Source organism: Scardinius erythrophthalmus (assembly GCF_964197995.2).
Source record: "Scardinius erythrophthalmus genome assembly, chromosome: 6".
NCBI lineage: Eukaryota > Metazoa > Chordata > Actinopteri > Cypriniformes > Leuciscidae > Scardinius > Scardinius erythrophthalmus.
The window spans coordinates 16,516,168-16,528,923 of NC_138226.1; the positions used below are offsets into that span (position 1 = coordinate 16,516,168).

The 12,756-nt window shown below is 37.0% G+C and overlaps 1 protein-coding gene across 4 annotated transcripts in view; it reads left to right on the top strand.

Moving 5' to 3' along the window:
* Nucleotides 1–1,822: 1,822 nt before the first annotated feature.
* abi3bpa (ABI family, member 3 (NESH) binding protein a) overlaps nt 1,823–12,756 on the top strand; it is a 31,271-nt gene continuing 20,337 nt past the window's right edge. For all 4 annotated transcript variants that reach the window (XM_081367343.1, XM_081367344.1, XM_081367345.1 and 1 more), the window contains exon 1: nt 1,823–2,128. In XM_081367343.1, the coding sequence (XP_081223469.1) occupies nt 2,056–2,128 (73 nt within the window). In that variant the 5' untranslated portion in view covers nt 1,823–2,055. The remainder of the gene's footprint in view (nt 2,129–12,756) is intronic.

Sequence of the window (12,756 nt, forward strand, 5' to 3'; positions counted from 1 at the left end):
TTCCACACACTCAGGATAAACGAGACTGGATGATGAGGGAACACAAGGTGAGTGGTTTTATGGCGAAGCTAATGAGGGAGATCGCTGACAGGTGTAGGTGATTGTGAAGGTGGTGCAGGTGTGGGCCAAGGAGGATGCTGGGAAATGTAGTGAAGGAGGTGGTGACTACTAGGCTGGTGACCGTGACAATATTACTGTTTTTACTGTATTTTTTTTTTTTTTAAACATTAAAACAAATCTTAACCCCTAACTTTTGAACGTTAGTGTAGACCAATATTAGTACAATTCTTAAACTATTAAATTAGGTAAATATGCTACTGAGCTTGAACTTATACCCTGGTTTCATCATCTCATTCTTTTGCCAATTGGCCGCAAAGACATTAACAGTAAAACTATCAAATTTAACAAACTCCAGCAGATTATAATCATTTGTTTGGTCACAATGTACATTTTTAAAGATGACTTGCTGTTTGTTTGAATCATAATTAATTATCGATAGGAGACAGATTACTGAGAATGACGTTCAAAAGCCTTCTAAACAGTTGATCGTACAAACAAATTGAATAATTTCCTGGAAACAATTATTGTTATATTGTGAATCATCAGAAGCCTGGAACACTGTTACATAGATGCTATAAATAACATTATTTTGCACATTTTTAACATGTTCATTTTATTAATGAATGAATTCCAATCAGCCTTCAAACACTTCTTCATGTTTTTCTTCTTCAGCTGTGGTTAAATAGATTTAGTCAGATTAATGGGTAACATATGGTATTACATTATATTTTGAACAGCCACACTGAAAAAAAAAAAAAAGATTTTCAGCAAATTGCCATTATTTCTTACATAAGGTTATGTGTTTCTAATAAGATACTCATATGTAATGCACATTTCTTAGTATTTGAGACTGAGGAATTTCCTATTGAGAAAATCCATGTATCGTTCTGTTAACAATTATGTTTAGTATCTTTGTTAAATCCTTACATCCGTATTATGTACGTATTTTGACTTCTCATACTGTCTAACAAGCGTTTACCTACTTAAAGTATGTTTTCTCTAAACTCTTAACACCTAACATCATACAATTAGCCAAATAGTTTATTTTCTGCCCCAAACCACATTTTGTTCATTAAATACCAAGTCTACTGCAGTTCAAGAAAAATCCATGATTTTGGTATTGGTTAAGCAATAAAGAAATTAAAAAAAATTTTTTTTAGAAATGTGTTAATTAATTGCATTGTGTGAAAACAACATGAACATGAATGGATGTTGTGCGAGTTTTGAAAATGTGACTACAGATTGGACAGAAGAATGTTAGCAATTGTAAAAATAAAATAAAATAAAAAAAATTAATAAACTAATAAAACAATACCGTAAAGGTTTTTGAAAAACTTTTTGTTATGCGACTAAAAATTATCAGAATGCATTTTTATTTAGTTTGGAATTTTGGAATTTAGTTGTAATAGATTTCTTTATAATGGATTTTGCTTTATTCTGTAAGCATATTTAATAAAAGTAAATAATGCATAATTAATACAAACATTATACAAAATATTTGGGAAGACCACAAATGCATTTCTTTCTAACAAGGGTCCCAAATCCTGCTTGGTAATTTCTTACAGCAACTACTTAATGATTTTTAAATAAAGTTTAAATAAAGAGAGAGAGAGAGAGAGAGAGAGAGAGAGAGAGAGAGAGAGAGAGAGAGAGAGAGAGAGAGAGAGAGTGAGAGAGAGTGAGAGAGAGAGAGAGAGGATTATCTAAAGGATTACCAACAACAGTGTGACATCATAGCGTCCCTCCCTCTTGTTAATAATCCAGTATAGATGGTGCAGTCGTACAATCACACACACCCATTTCCAAACACGCAAAATCATACCACAGTTTCTCTCACAGAGAGTGTCCATTGACACCTGATCTGAGATCACTTTAAAAGACAAGGAGAAAACATATAATTCATGAAAGAACAACTGTAGAAGTTTAAAGATAAGAGGTTTGAGTGGACTGTATGAGCTCTGTATTGTGTTTTCTCTGAGGGAAAAAAAGGACAACATGCAAGCCTTCCTCCTCCTCTTCCTCTGCGAGATCTTGCTGCTGAGACAGACCTCCGCAAGCACACTGAGAGGTACCAGAACAAACCAATTCAACTTTCTAGACAAGTTCAATATACATATTCAGACAATAACCATTTGAACAATATCAATATTCAGTTCAAATAATCAAATTAATATTTATGAATCATTTGTTTATATAAAGTGTTACAGATTTATCTCTTTCTACCTGTAATGATGAGTAGGGAAAAAAATCTAAATGCTTAACCATGCAACTTTTAAAATGAATTGCATGCAGAGGGAAAAAGACTGCATATGCCTAATGTAATGTAATATTATGAAGTCGTAAGTCTGGTATGCTGTGGATGCATGGTGCTGGTTAAAGGATGCAAGCTCAGCTGTTGTCAATATATCTGAATGTTTTTTATTTGTGTTTAGGATAATGCAATAATTTGCTGCAATTGTGACTATTTTACACCAGTACATTGAAAGAATTCATTGATAATGTTTTTGGTTAATCAGTAAATAATACTAACAGTGAATGTTATATTAACAGTGAATATTTTGAAAGTCTATTTGAAGGTCGTTTGAATGAATTTTTATTGGCTGTCAGTAATGGATTGTACTGAAATTGCTAAACAAATATTGTGTGTGTTTATGTCTTTTATTGGCAGCAAATACAAGGTCATATCAGGAGGCAGGTTTTTTGTGTGTATATCTGTTTCCTGTTAAAGCTTGAATCTGTGCAGTGGGGTTGTTTAAAAAAATTTAGTTCGTGAAAGCTGAGCGCATGGGTGTGGGTTGAAAGTGGATTAATTTAGTTTACTTTTAGTTTCCTTTGTGCAATATCAAAAATGACTTGTATGTGCTTGTAAAAAGACCCTTGACTGTTGCAAGTTGTGCAGACAGACAAAGCATAATATAATAAAAAAGTAATGCCATCAAGCATTGAGCTGCTCATCATATGGCGGTGTCTTATTGTAAAGCTGCGGTCATACTACTATGAGCCCGTAAAATTTCTACAGGCATTGCGACGGTTGCAAAATGATGTCAGGTTCTGCAGCATCTTTTTAAAAAACATAATTCAACCGTATAATACAAAAAAAATGTGCAATCTACTTTACAGCAACACTGCAAATTTAAAGGTTGCATTCTGTTAATTCAGTTAAAAGGTCACTCGTCTTCTCATGATATGAATTTGCTTGTCAGAGTTCACCAAACTTGAATTTTGGAACACAACGGAATGAGAAACTTCTTCGCTTGAATTTGTGTTTCCTGTCCCCCGCATTCAAATGTGTATGAATGGAAGCCAATGGAACGAAAAGTGTAGTGTGACCGCCCCTTAACACACCTCAACATTGACTAATTATCCCGTGGCCAGCCATCTGTTTATAAGGTCACTGAGGTTCGCTAACCAAAAAAAGTACTATAATTGCTATTACCATAGTTGTCGTGTTGTACATACTTTTCCAAAGGATTTCTTTCTTTTGGCGACGTTGCTTCTTCATAGGTCAAGAAACTTAAAGGGGACCTATTATGCAAAATTCACTTTTACATGGTAAAAATCCACCCACTCCTCTTTTTTTAATCATCATAAATCATATGCAGTGTCACAGAATAAGCCGTTTGTTTCTATGCAATGTGATGTCACATTGCACACGCCCCGCCCACGACTGCTGACAGACTCTGCGCTATTAGCATAGACTCCGCCCTGAGTGAGCTGTACACACTCCGCCATGTTTATCTCCTCGCCAGAGCATTCAAAGGGTAACTCTCGCCAAAATTAAACCTAGGCTCTTATCGTTAATCTACCCGAGTCAAACTTTCATGTAAAAGCATAATTAGAATGGAAACACCACTTCTAAGATTGACCGTAATTTCTTTTTAGGTCAAAATGCCTTTTGAATGGGAGTGCATGGGGCACTTCTAGCACCAAAATCGCTATTTTTAAAACACTAAGAAGGCTCGACCAAGGGGCAACATTCTAATCTGAAAAATGAAGCCGGAAGTGCGAAAAACTGCAATACATTGAAAATCCGCTAGAGGGAGGTCCCAAAAGGGAGCAAATCTCCATAGACCCCATGTTAAAATGTCCGTTTTCACAGCATAAATTCATGTTTTTACAGGTTGGTCCCATGGACTTTTATTGTATTTTTCGATAGGTTCCGAGTGCCTGACAACTGTGAGGGGTGTGAATTTTTTTCTAACTCGTTAGTTTAGATCGTATTTAGATATAAAATGTATGACAAATAAGGGCGTGGTTAACTTTGATTGACAGCTTGATTGACAGCTGATAATGAGCATAGGCTGCGCCAAGGAGAATGACAACATAAGAAGCGCCATTTTTTAATTTACAGTTGAAATAGAATACTACTGTTTTTGTATCATGAAATGTAGTTTTAAGAGTTTTTCAGGCAAGAATGTAGTTGTTTAAAGCTCAAATCTGTTGTTTATTTATAAAGATTTCTGAAAATTTTATCCAGGTTGTGAGATGCAGGTGATCACCGGGCGCTCGGCGCTCATGTACCCCACCTGGAACAGCCTTTCCTCGGCTAGTCCTTCTGACGTTTGCCGCTGACTCTGGCGTCTCTGTAGTGGTTAAACATGAGATATAATTAGTCTTGTGTATATCTAACGGGCGATTTTTGGTCTCGTGAATCTATAATTTGTTCCCTGGCCAATCGTTTTGGCTGAGGGCTAAGTAAAGTTTCATAACTTTATAAGCTATTTAACTTTACCGTTGTATGGTTAGACTAGCGCTGACTTTGTATGTTTGACTGAATTGTTTGCTTTATTTGTATAGCTTCTTGTACCTTTTACTTATTATACTTTTATAAAGGCTAATATTGATAAAACTGAAATTTAACAAAAAGAGACTGGGTTGAGTTTTGTCATTTTAAATTTTAATACTACGAAGATGATCTGTAATGTTGTTTACTGAAACATCTGTTGTTTAGTAAAAATGCACATATTGCCTGGACCATATTAAAATGTTTAATATTTTTATATTATATAAATCGAAAAGAGGCAGGTTTGTGTTTTATATTTCGTTTTGTTATAAATAGGCTAATGTTATATGCAGTGAATATAATCAATACGCGTTGCCTGAACCACATTTGTGTGGCTATGTTTAAGATTTCTTTAAATGAAAACGAAAAGAGGCAGTGTGGTGTTTTATAACATATTTCGTTTTATTGTTGCCTAAAATACATACAGAGACAACCGCAGTAGCAGAGCGAGCTGAGTGACGCGCACTGTTCCATTTGCAGAATAACTCCTTGGGAGTCATTCTCCTGAGTCGGACTTGGCAATTAAGTCCGAACTTTGCATAGGCTACTTGCTATCGAGAAACGCCTAATGTCGGCGCTTGGCTTCTTGTGACAAACACGCCGAGAAGCAAGAACAAGATCTGCTGTATGTCATCCATTGTTGTTTATGTTGCTTTCTTCACGCGAAAATGACATTGTTCCAGTCTCACACAAAGCCCGCCCTTTTACCCATATATGGATTGGCCAGAAGGTGGGCGGGGTTAGGATTTCCCGAGATTTTCCAAGATGGCGCCGCCCATACCCCCCATAAACAGCCTCAAAACCGTTCTTCAGAAAGTCTATGGGTGACGTCACAGACGCTTTGTCCATATTTTTTACAGTCTATGGGCTCGACACAACATAAAACTGTGCTCAAAGTATCACCAGGGGCTCTACACATGAATTTGAGCACTGACTACATTGTTTGTGTACACAAAGTTTACTAAAAAGAAAGAAAGGCTATATTTCAGCTACAATTCATAATTATAATGTGAATATTGTATTTGAAACTTAAAACTTAAAAACTTAATCTGCAGTGATTTTTTTTACTGTAAATAAAATGTATTTGTATTATTAGAATGTAATTTTCATTGACATCGAAAAAAGTCATGTGATTACATAATGTATGACACTTGTAATGCATTACTTTACTTGTTAGATCAAAAAGTAATCTGATTACGTAATGCATGTTACTTGTAATGCGTTTTTTTACTCATAACATCAAAAAGTAATCTGATTACGTAATGCATGTTACTTGTAATGCGTTTCTTTACTCATAACATCAAAAAGTAATCTGATTACCTAATGCATGTTACTTGTAATGTGTTTCCTTACTCATAACATCAAAAAGTAATCTGATTACATAATGCATGTTACTTGTAATGCGTTTCTTTACTCATAACGTCGAAAAGTAATCTGATTACGTAATGCACGTTATTGTAATGTGTTTCTTTACTCATAACATCAAAAAGTAATCTGATTACGTAATGCATGTTATTTGTAATGCGTTTATTTACTCAACATCAAAAAGTAATCTGATTATGTAATGCATGTTACTTGTAATGCGTTTTTTACTCATAACATCAAAAAGTAATCTGATTACGTAATGCATGTTACTTGTAATGCGTTTCTTTACTCATAACATCAAAAAGTAATCTGATTACGTAATACATGTTATTTGTAATGCGTTTATTTACTCAACATCAAAAAGTAATCTGATTATGTAATGCATGTTACTTGTAATGCGTTTCTTTACTCATAACATCAAAAAGTAATCTGATTACATAATGCATGTTACTTGTAATGCGTTTCTTTACTCGTTACATCAAAAAGTAATCTGATTAGGTAATGCACATTACTTGTAGTTGCATGTTACAATACATTACTCGTAACATTAAAACAAATCTGATTACGTTATGCATGTTACTTGTAACACATTACTTTACTTGTAACATCAAAAAAGTAATCTGAATGCGTTATGCTTGTTACTTGTAATGCGTTAACCCCAACGCTGATCATTTCAGATGAGATTGAAAAAACGTATCGCTAGGTTTTCTCAGAGGAGGGCTATGATAGAAATGTGCATGTCCATCTTGAACACAATCAGAATTATCAGCTAATAAGGGTAAATATCCATACTCTGGTGCACTGGAGGGAGCATCTGATTCCACAGTTGTACCTTGACAGGCTGTAAAAAATTCTGATGGAATCACGTCCTCATGTTCTGATATCAAAGATACGCGATGTGCAACTTGTATTAAGTTGTATGATGCCTTTGCAATTTATATTTTTTGTATATATTTTATAGTTTTCACATGATTTGATATAATTGTATTGATTAGTTTGTTAAATTCACATACTTTATCGGTTTGATTATTGTCTTATATTTAATACAGTATATCTTCAGTTTAAACCATAACCGCATGCTGGCCACTCAAGTGGACATCTGAAGATCTCTTTGAAAAATTTGTAAAAAAAATAAAATAAAAATCAAATCTTGTTTTTCATGCCCTAAGAGCAATAAAAACACATAGGGAAAAAATCCTGACTGAGGTTATCATAATTCACGCATGAAAGGGTTAAATAGGGCTGTGCTCGAAATATCAATATACAGCAATAAATCGTGAAGTATTCATTGCTGATACTCGTAGGCCTAAAGATACGGATGCTTCTTGCAAACACACAAAATCACCCTGCTTAAAGGGGTCATATAATGCCATTTTTGTACAAGCTAATATGATTCTTTAGGGTCTAAATTAAAAGTTTGTAATATACTTTAATTAAAAATTCTCATTAGTATTGTAAGAAAACACTAATTTTACCTGGTCAAAAACAGCTCTGTTTTCAGCACGCCGTTTCAGTGCATGTGTCTTTAAATGATAATGAGCTTTGCTCACCCCGCCCCTCTGTTCTATGGGTACACCCTATTTTTTACAGTCTATGGGTACACCGTATTAGACATTCTCTGACCGTATCTAACACAATAACCACGTGTTATTCGTTATAAACGTGGGATTATGAATTATATTGAGAACGTCGTACATAGAAAACATGCCGTAATGTACCCTGAGTGTAAACCTTAGACGCATTCATCGTGAAGCCTGCAGCAAGGTTTGCAAATTTCGCAAAGATTAATATAAATACTAATATAAAGGTTAATAAAACATTACACACACATCTTCTGGAGGTTCAGCAGGAACACGTTGGTACCGATCCGTTTTTTCTCGTTTGTGAAGCTGTCTGGTGTGAAATGATTCGCGCAAACATGAAAGCACAGACGATCGTGGGGAATCCCCGTGAGGGAATCCCCGCGTCAATCCTTTGGGCATATCGCTTCAAAAACAAAACTCAGCCACTGCTTCTTCAACGGCTCGGATTTAGGAACATCCAAATGACTGCTGTGTTCCTTATTACATCTAAGAACAGAACACCACAATCGCTTAGACGCCATTCTGCTCCAGCATATCAACAATGGCGGACTACTATGACGACGGCTGTCACAGCTTGCTCAGGGCGGGTCTTGTGTTGAAACACGGCTGTCAATCACAATAGCGGGAGGGGCGTACGATCTTATGACGTCACAATATCGAACGGCTTGATTTCAGAGAGGGTCAAACATATAAGGAGATTAAAACAAAACCACTGGATGGATTTTTATCATGATAGGATGGTTGTGTACAGGCACTGCCAACAGACATTTCAGTGCAATCAACTTGTAAAAGTGCATGTACCATTATGACCCCTTTAACAGAGATATACAAATGAACAATGGACATTTCGAGCTTTAAATGAACTATATAGCAGAGTAAAGGTCTTTAGAAGTATTCAAGTATAAAGGAGACCATAGCAGAAATAATTAACATTACCATTTGCTCCAATGATGAAAGAAAAAATCCACTACTGCCTTTCTGTGACTTTCCAATTGATGAAAAAATATATATCAAGAGAGAGAGCACACCCTTGCAGTAGTGCTTACTTTTTCTTTGTTAAAGTTAGTTATATAAACGAAGCAAATACAAACAAATCAGGTACAATGTAAAAATCTTACTACGAACCTACAGTGCACATCTTGTAGCCTAGTCCAGATTAAAATATAAAAATGTTTAAGTTTGAAAGTAAATATCCTTAAATCTTAAATCTTTACGGGGGTTGCCGGCAGGAGTAACCGCTGCATTTTTGCTGTTCCATCAGCGCAATCTCCTGTCAGAGAGTGGATGTGCATTTTTATTCAGTGCATCTCCTTCACCGGGGTTCCGCCTATGGTTTTGCCGGGAGCATGTCTATGTTAAAAAAATCTTAGAAATGTGGAAACATAGGGCTGACCCCGTTTTGGGATGCGCTTCTCGTGAGTGTTGGGCTTGTTTACGCTACATCAGTGCACGTGGCTCTTTGACACAGCATACAGCATGTTGTGCATAAACGGTTGATGGGTAAAGTATTCTTAAAATGCACTCTAAAAATCTGAACGATTCGTAATAAATAAATATTCGCGATATTTTGAAGTAGCCTACCCACGATAACAATATCGTGAATGCTCATAATCGCTATATCGTATTGCCGAATACCGGCACATGTCGGCTTTAAAACCTTTTTTATGTTAAAACGCATGCAGATAATTTCATGATGAGGAAGAACTGTAATGTCACGTGAGTGTAACCGCGATAGAGATAATAATCAAACCCAAACAGATTTTAGTTTTTGGAAGAGTCTCCAAAAACATAATGTTTTTCCTTCCACTCAAAAATGAAGACAAATGAAGATTTTTTTTAATAAAATCTGAGCCAGTTCTGTACTCTCCATTGACAGCTACGCAACTACCACTTTGATGCTTCAAAAAGTCGTAAAGAGATCGTAAAACTAATCCATATGAATTGAGCCATTTAGTCCAAATTTTCTGAAGAGACAAGAATGATGTCTGATGTCAATGATGTCAACATTGATCAGCGAACATGGAAGCTCAACCGAACCTGCTTGATGCCTAAGAACAAACCTCTTGTAGCTCAAACGTGCTGCATAACACGAGAATGAACCTTATTGTTGGTTCTTGCACGTCAAGCGAACATGCTTGAGCTTCCATTTACCACAACTGATGAATGTTTGTATGTGAATGAAAGCCTAAATTAAATCTGTTCAGTGTATAAAGCGATCGTGTCTGATAAAATTTGGACTAAACCAGTCAATTCATGGATTAGTTTTACAGTCTTGAAGTGTCAAAGTTGTAGTTGCTTAGCTGTCAAAAATTGCATATTATTAGAATGATTTCTTAAGGAGCATGTTACACTAAAGACTGGACTAATGGTTGTAGTGCAGCAGATTAGTAAAAAAATCGTTCACTTTGGTATAGAAGCATGAAATTTGGCACAGATACTCTCTAAGGGCCACTATTTTGGAAAAAGGCGTTGGCCACTCAAAAATTCAATATGCTATTCAATGCTTATTATATCAATTATTCAAACAGTGATCCAAGCATAAAATTTGATACAAATACTCTCTAAAGGACATGTTAATAGAAAAAGATGCTTGTCCCTCAAAAATTCAAGATGGCCACCATTTTTAAAGATGGCCACCGTTCCTGTCGAATATTAATTATTTCAAGTGTTCAAATGGTGATGCAAGCATAAAATTATGCAGAAATACTCTTCAAGGAACACTCTTTTGGAAAAAGGTATGTGCTACTCAAAAATTCAGGATGGCCACCATTTTCAAGATGGCCACCATTTCTGTCAAATAGTCATAATGTCTGCTTTGTCTGCCTCCTCTCCTTTGACCTGTCCAGCTTAGTTAAACTTGCCAGGGATATAAAATTCCCGCCGGCATAGCTCTCAGGTTCATTGGAGTACACAAGCCTCTCCACCACGGCAAGGTGTAGTCCACAGAGAGGAAGTGCCACTGTTAGAAAAAGGATACGCTGCTGGTACAGGTTGCACATACAGTGGGGAGAACAAGTATTTGATACACTGCTGATTTTGAAGGTTTTCCTACTTACAGCATGTAGAGGTCTGTAATTTTTATCATAGGTACATTTCAACTGTGAGAGACGGAATCTAAAACAAAAATCCAGAAAATCACATTGTATGATTTTTAAATAATTAATTTGCATTTTATTGCATGACATAAGTATTTGATCACCTAACAACCAGTAAGAATTCCGGCTCTCACAGACCTGTTAGTTTTTCTTTAAGAAGCCCTCCTGTTCTCCACTCATTACCTGTATTAACTGCACCTGTTTGAACTTGTTACCTGTATAAAAGACACCTGTCCACACACTCAATCAAACAGACTCCAACCTCTCCACAATGGCCAAGACCAGAGAGCTGTGTAAGGACATCAGGGATAAAATTGTAGACCTGCACAAGGCTGGGATGGGCTACAGGACAATAGGCAAGCAGCTTGGTGAGAAGGCAACAACTGTTGACGCAATTATTAGAAAATGGAAGAAGTTCAAGATGACGGTCAATCTCCCTCGGCCTGGGGCACCATGCAAGATCTCACCTCGTGGGGCATCAATGATCATGAGGAAGGTGAGGGATCAGCCCAGAACTACACAGCAGGACCTGGTAAATGACCTGAATAGAGCTGGGACCACAGTCTCAAAGAAAACCATTAGTAACACACTACGCCGTCATGGATTAAAATCCTGCAGGGCACACAAGGTCCCCCTGCTCAAGCCAGCGCATGTCCAGGCCCATCTGAAGTTTGCCAATGACCATCTGGATAATCCAGAGGAGGAATGGGAGAAGGTCATGTGGTCTGATGAGACAAAAATAGAGCTTTTTGGTCTAAACTCCACTCGCCGTGTTTGGAGGAAGAAGAAGGATGAGTACAACCCCAAGAACACCATCCCAACTGTGAAGCATGGAGGTGGAAACATCATTTTTTAAGGGGGTGCTTTTCTGCAAAGGGGACAGGACGACTGCACCGTATTGAGGAGAGGATGGATGGGGCCATGTATCGTGAGATCTTGGCCAACAACCTCCTTCCCTCAGTAAGAGCATTGAAGATGGGTCGTGGCTGGGTCTTCCAGCATGACAACGACCCGAAAAACACAGCCAGGGCAAATGACAGACTTCTACATGCTTTGTAAGTGGGAAAACCTGCAAAATCAGCAGTGTATCAAATACTTGTTCTCCCCACTGTATCTGCGAGACGGAAGGCGGAAGGACCATCAGAATTGAGACTGGTTTCAACAATATAGGTGACCAGTTCAGAAAGAGCCATAGGAAAGATGGCTGGTTGAATCGTTTCACTCTGTGACTCTTTCTCAAGCCTTCTGAGGTGGAGTTTCTCTCTGTTGTAAAGATGAATGAGACACAAATGATGGTATTTCAGCTCCTGTGCAATGGCATCAGCACCACTTAGTTGAGACAATAATTAAGCATCATTCAGTGTTTGTGCACATTCATGTAGTCTGTCATTCAGTTGCAGTGTCATTACCTGACGTAGGTCAGATTCAAGAGATATGTTATCACAAAGAAAGCAAACCTGATCATCTAGACTTTTTTGCATCATGGTTCTGCAATGCTTTGTTTGGCCTTCATCTGTCTCATTACATTGAGCATCGAATTGTTGCTTCTGGGCACGAAGTAACTTTGTGTTGTTGAACCGAAGTCGACAATTGTAGTGATACTTCGCTTGGTTCCTTCTCAAAGTAGCTTCTATACCCCCACCTTCATCCAGTCTTTCCAGGTCCAGGGTCATTGGCATTTTGTTCATCTTGTGAAAGAGTGGAATGTTGGTGGCAATCATTTTATATCCATCATGTTGAGAAACATGATGGGTAGGTGGTGATTGGAGGGGTTCCTTTGTGTCTGTCTGACAAAGACAACATTTCATCCAATCAGTTGGCCTCTTGGCTGACATGGGATTTTCATTTGCCATTTTGGGGGTTTGTTGTC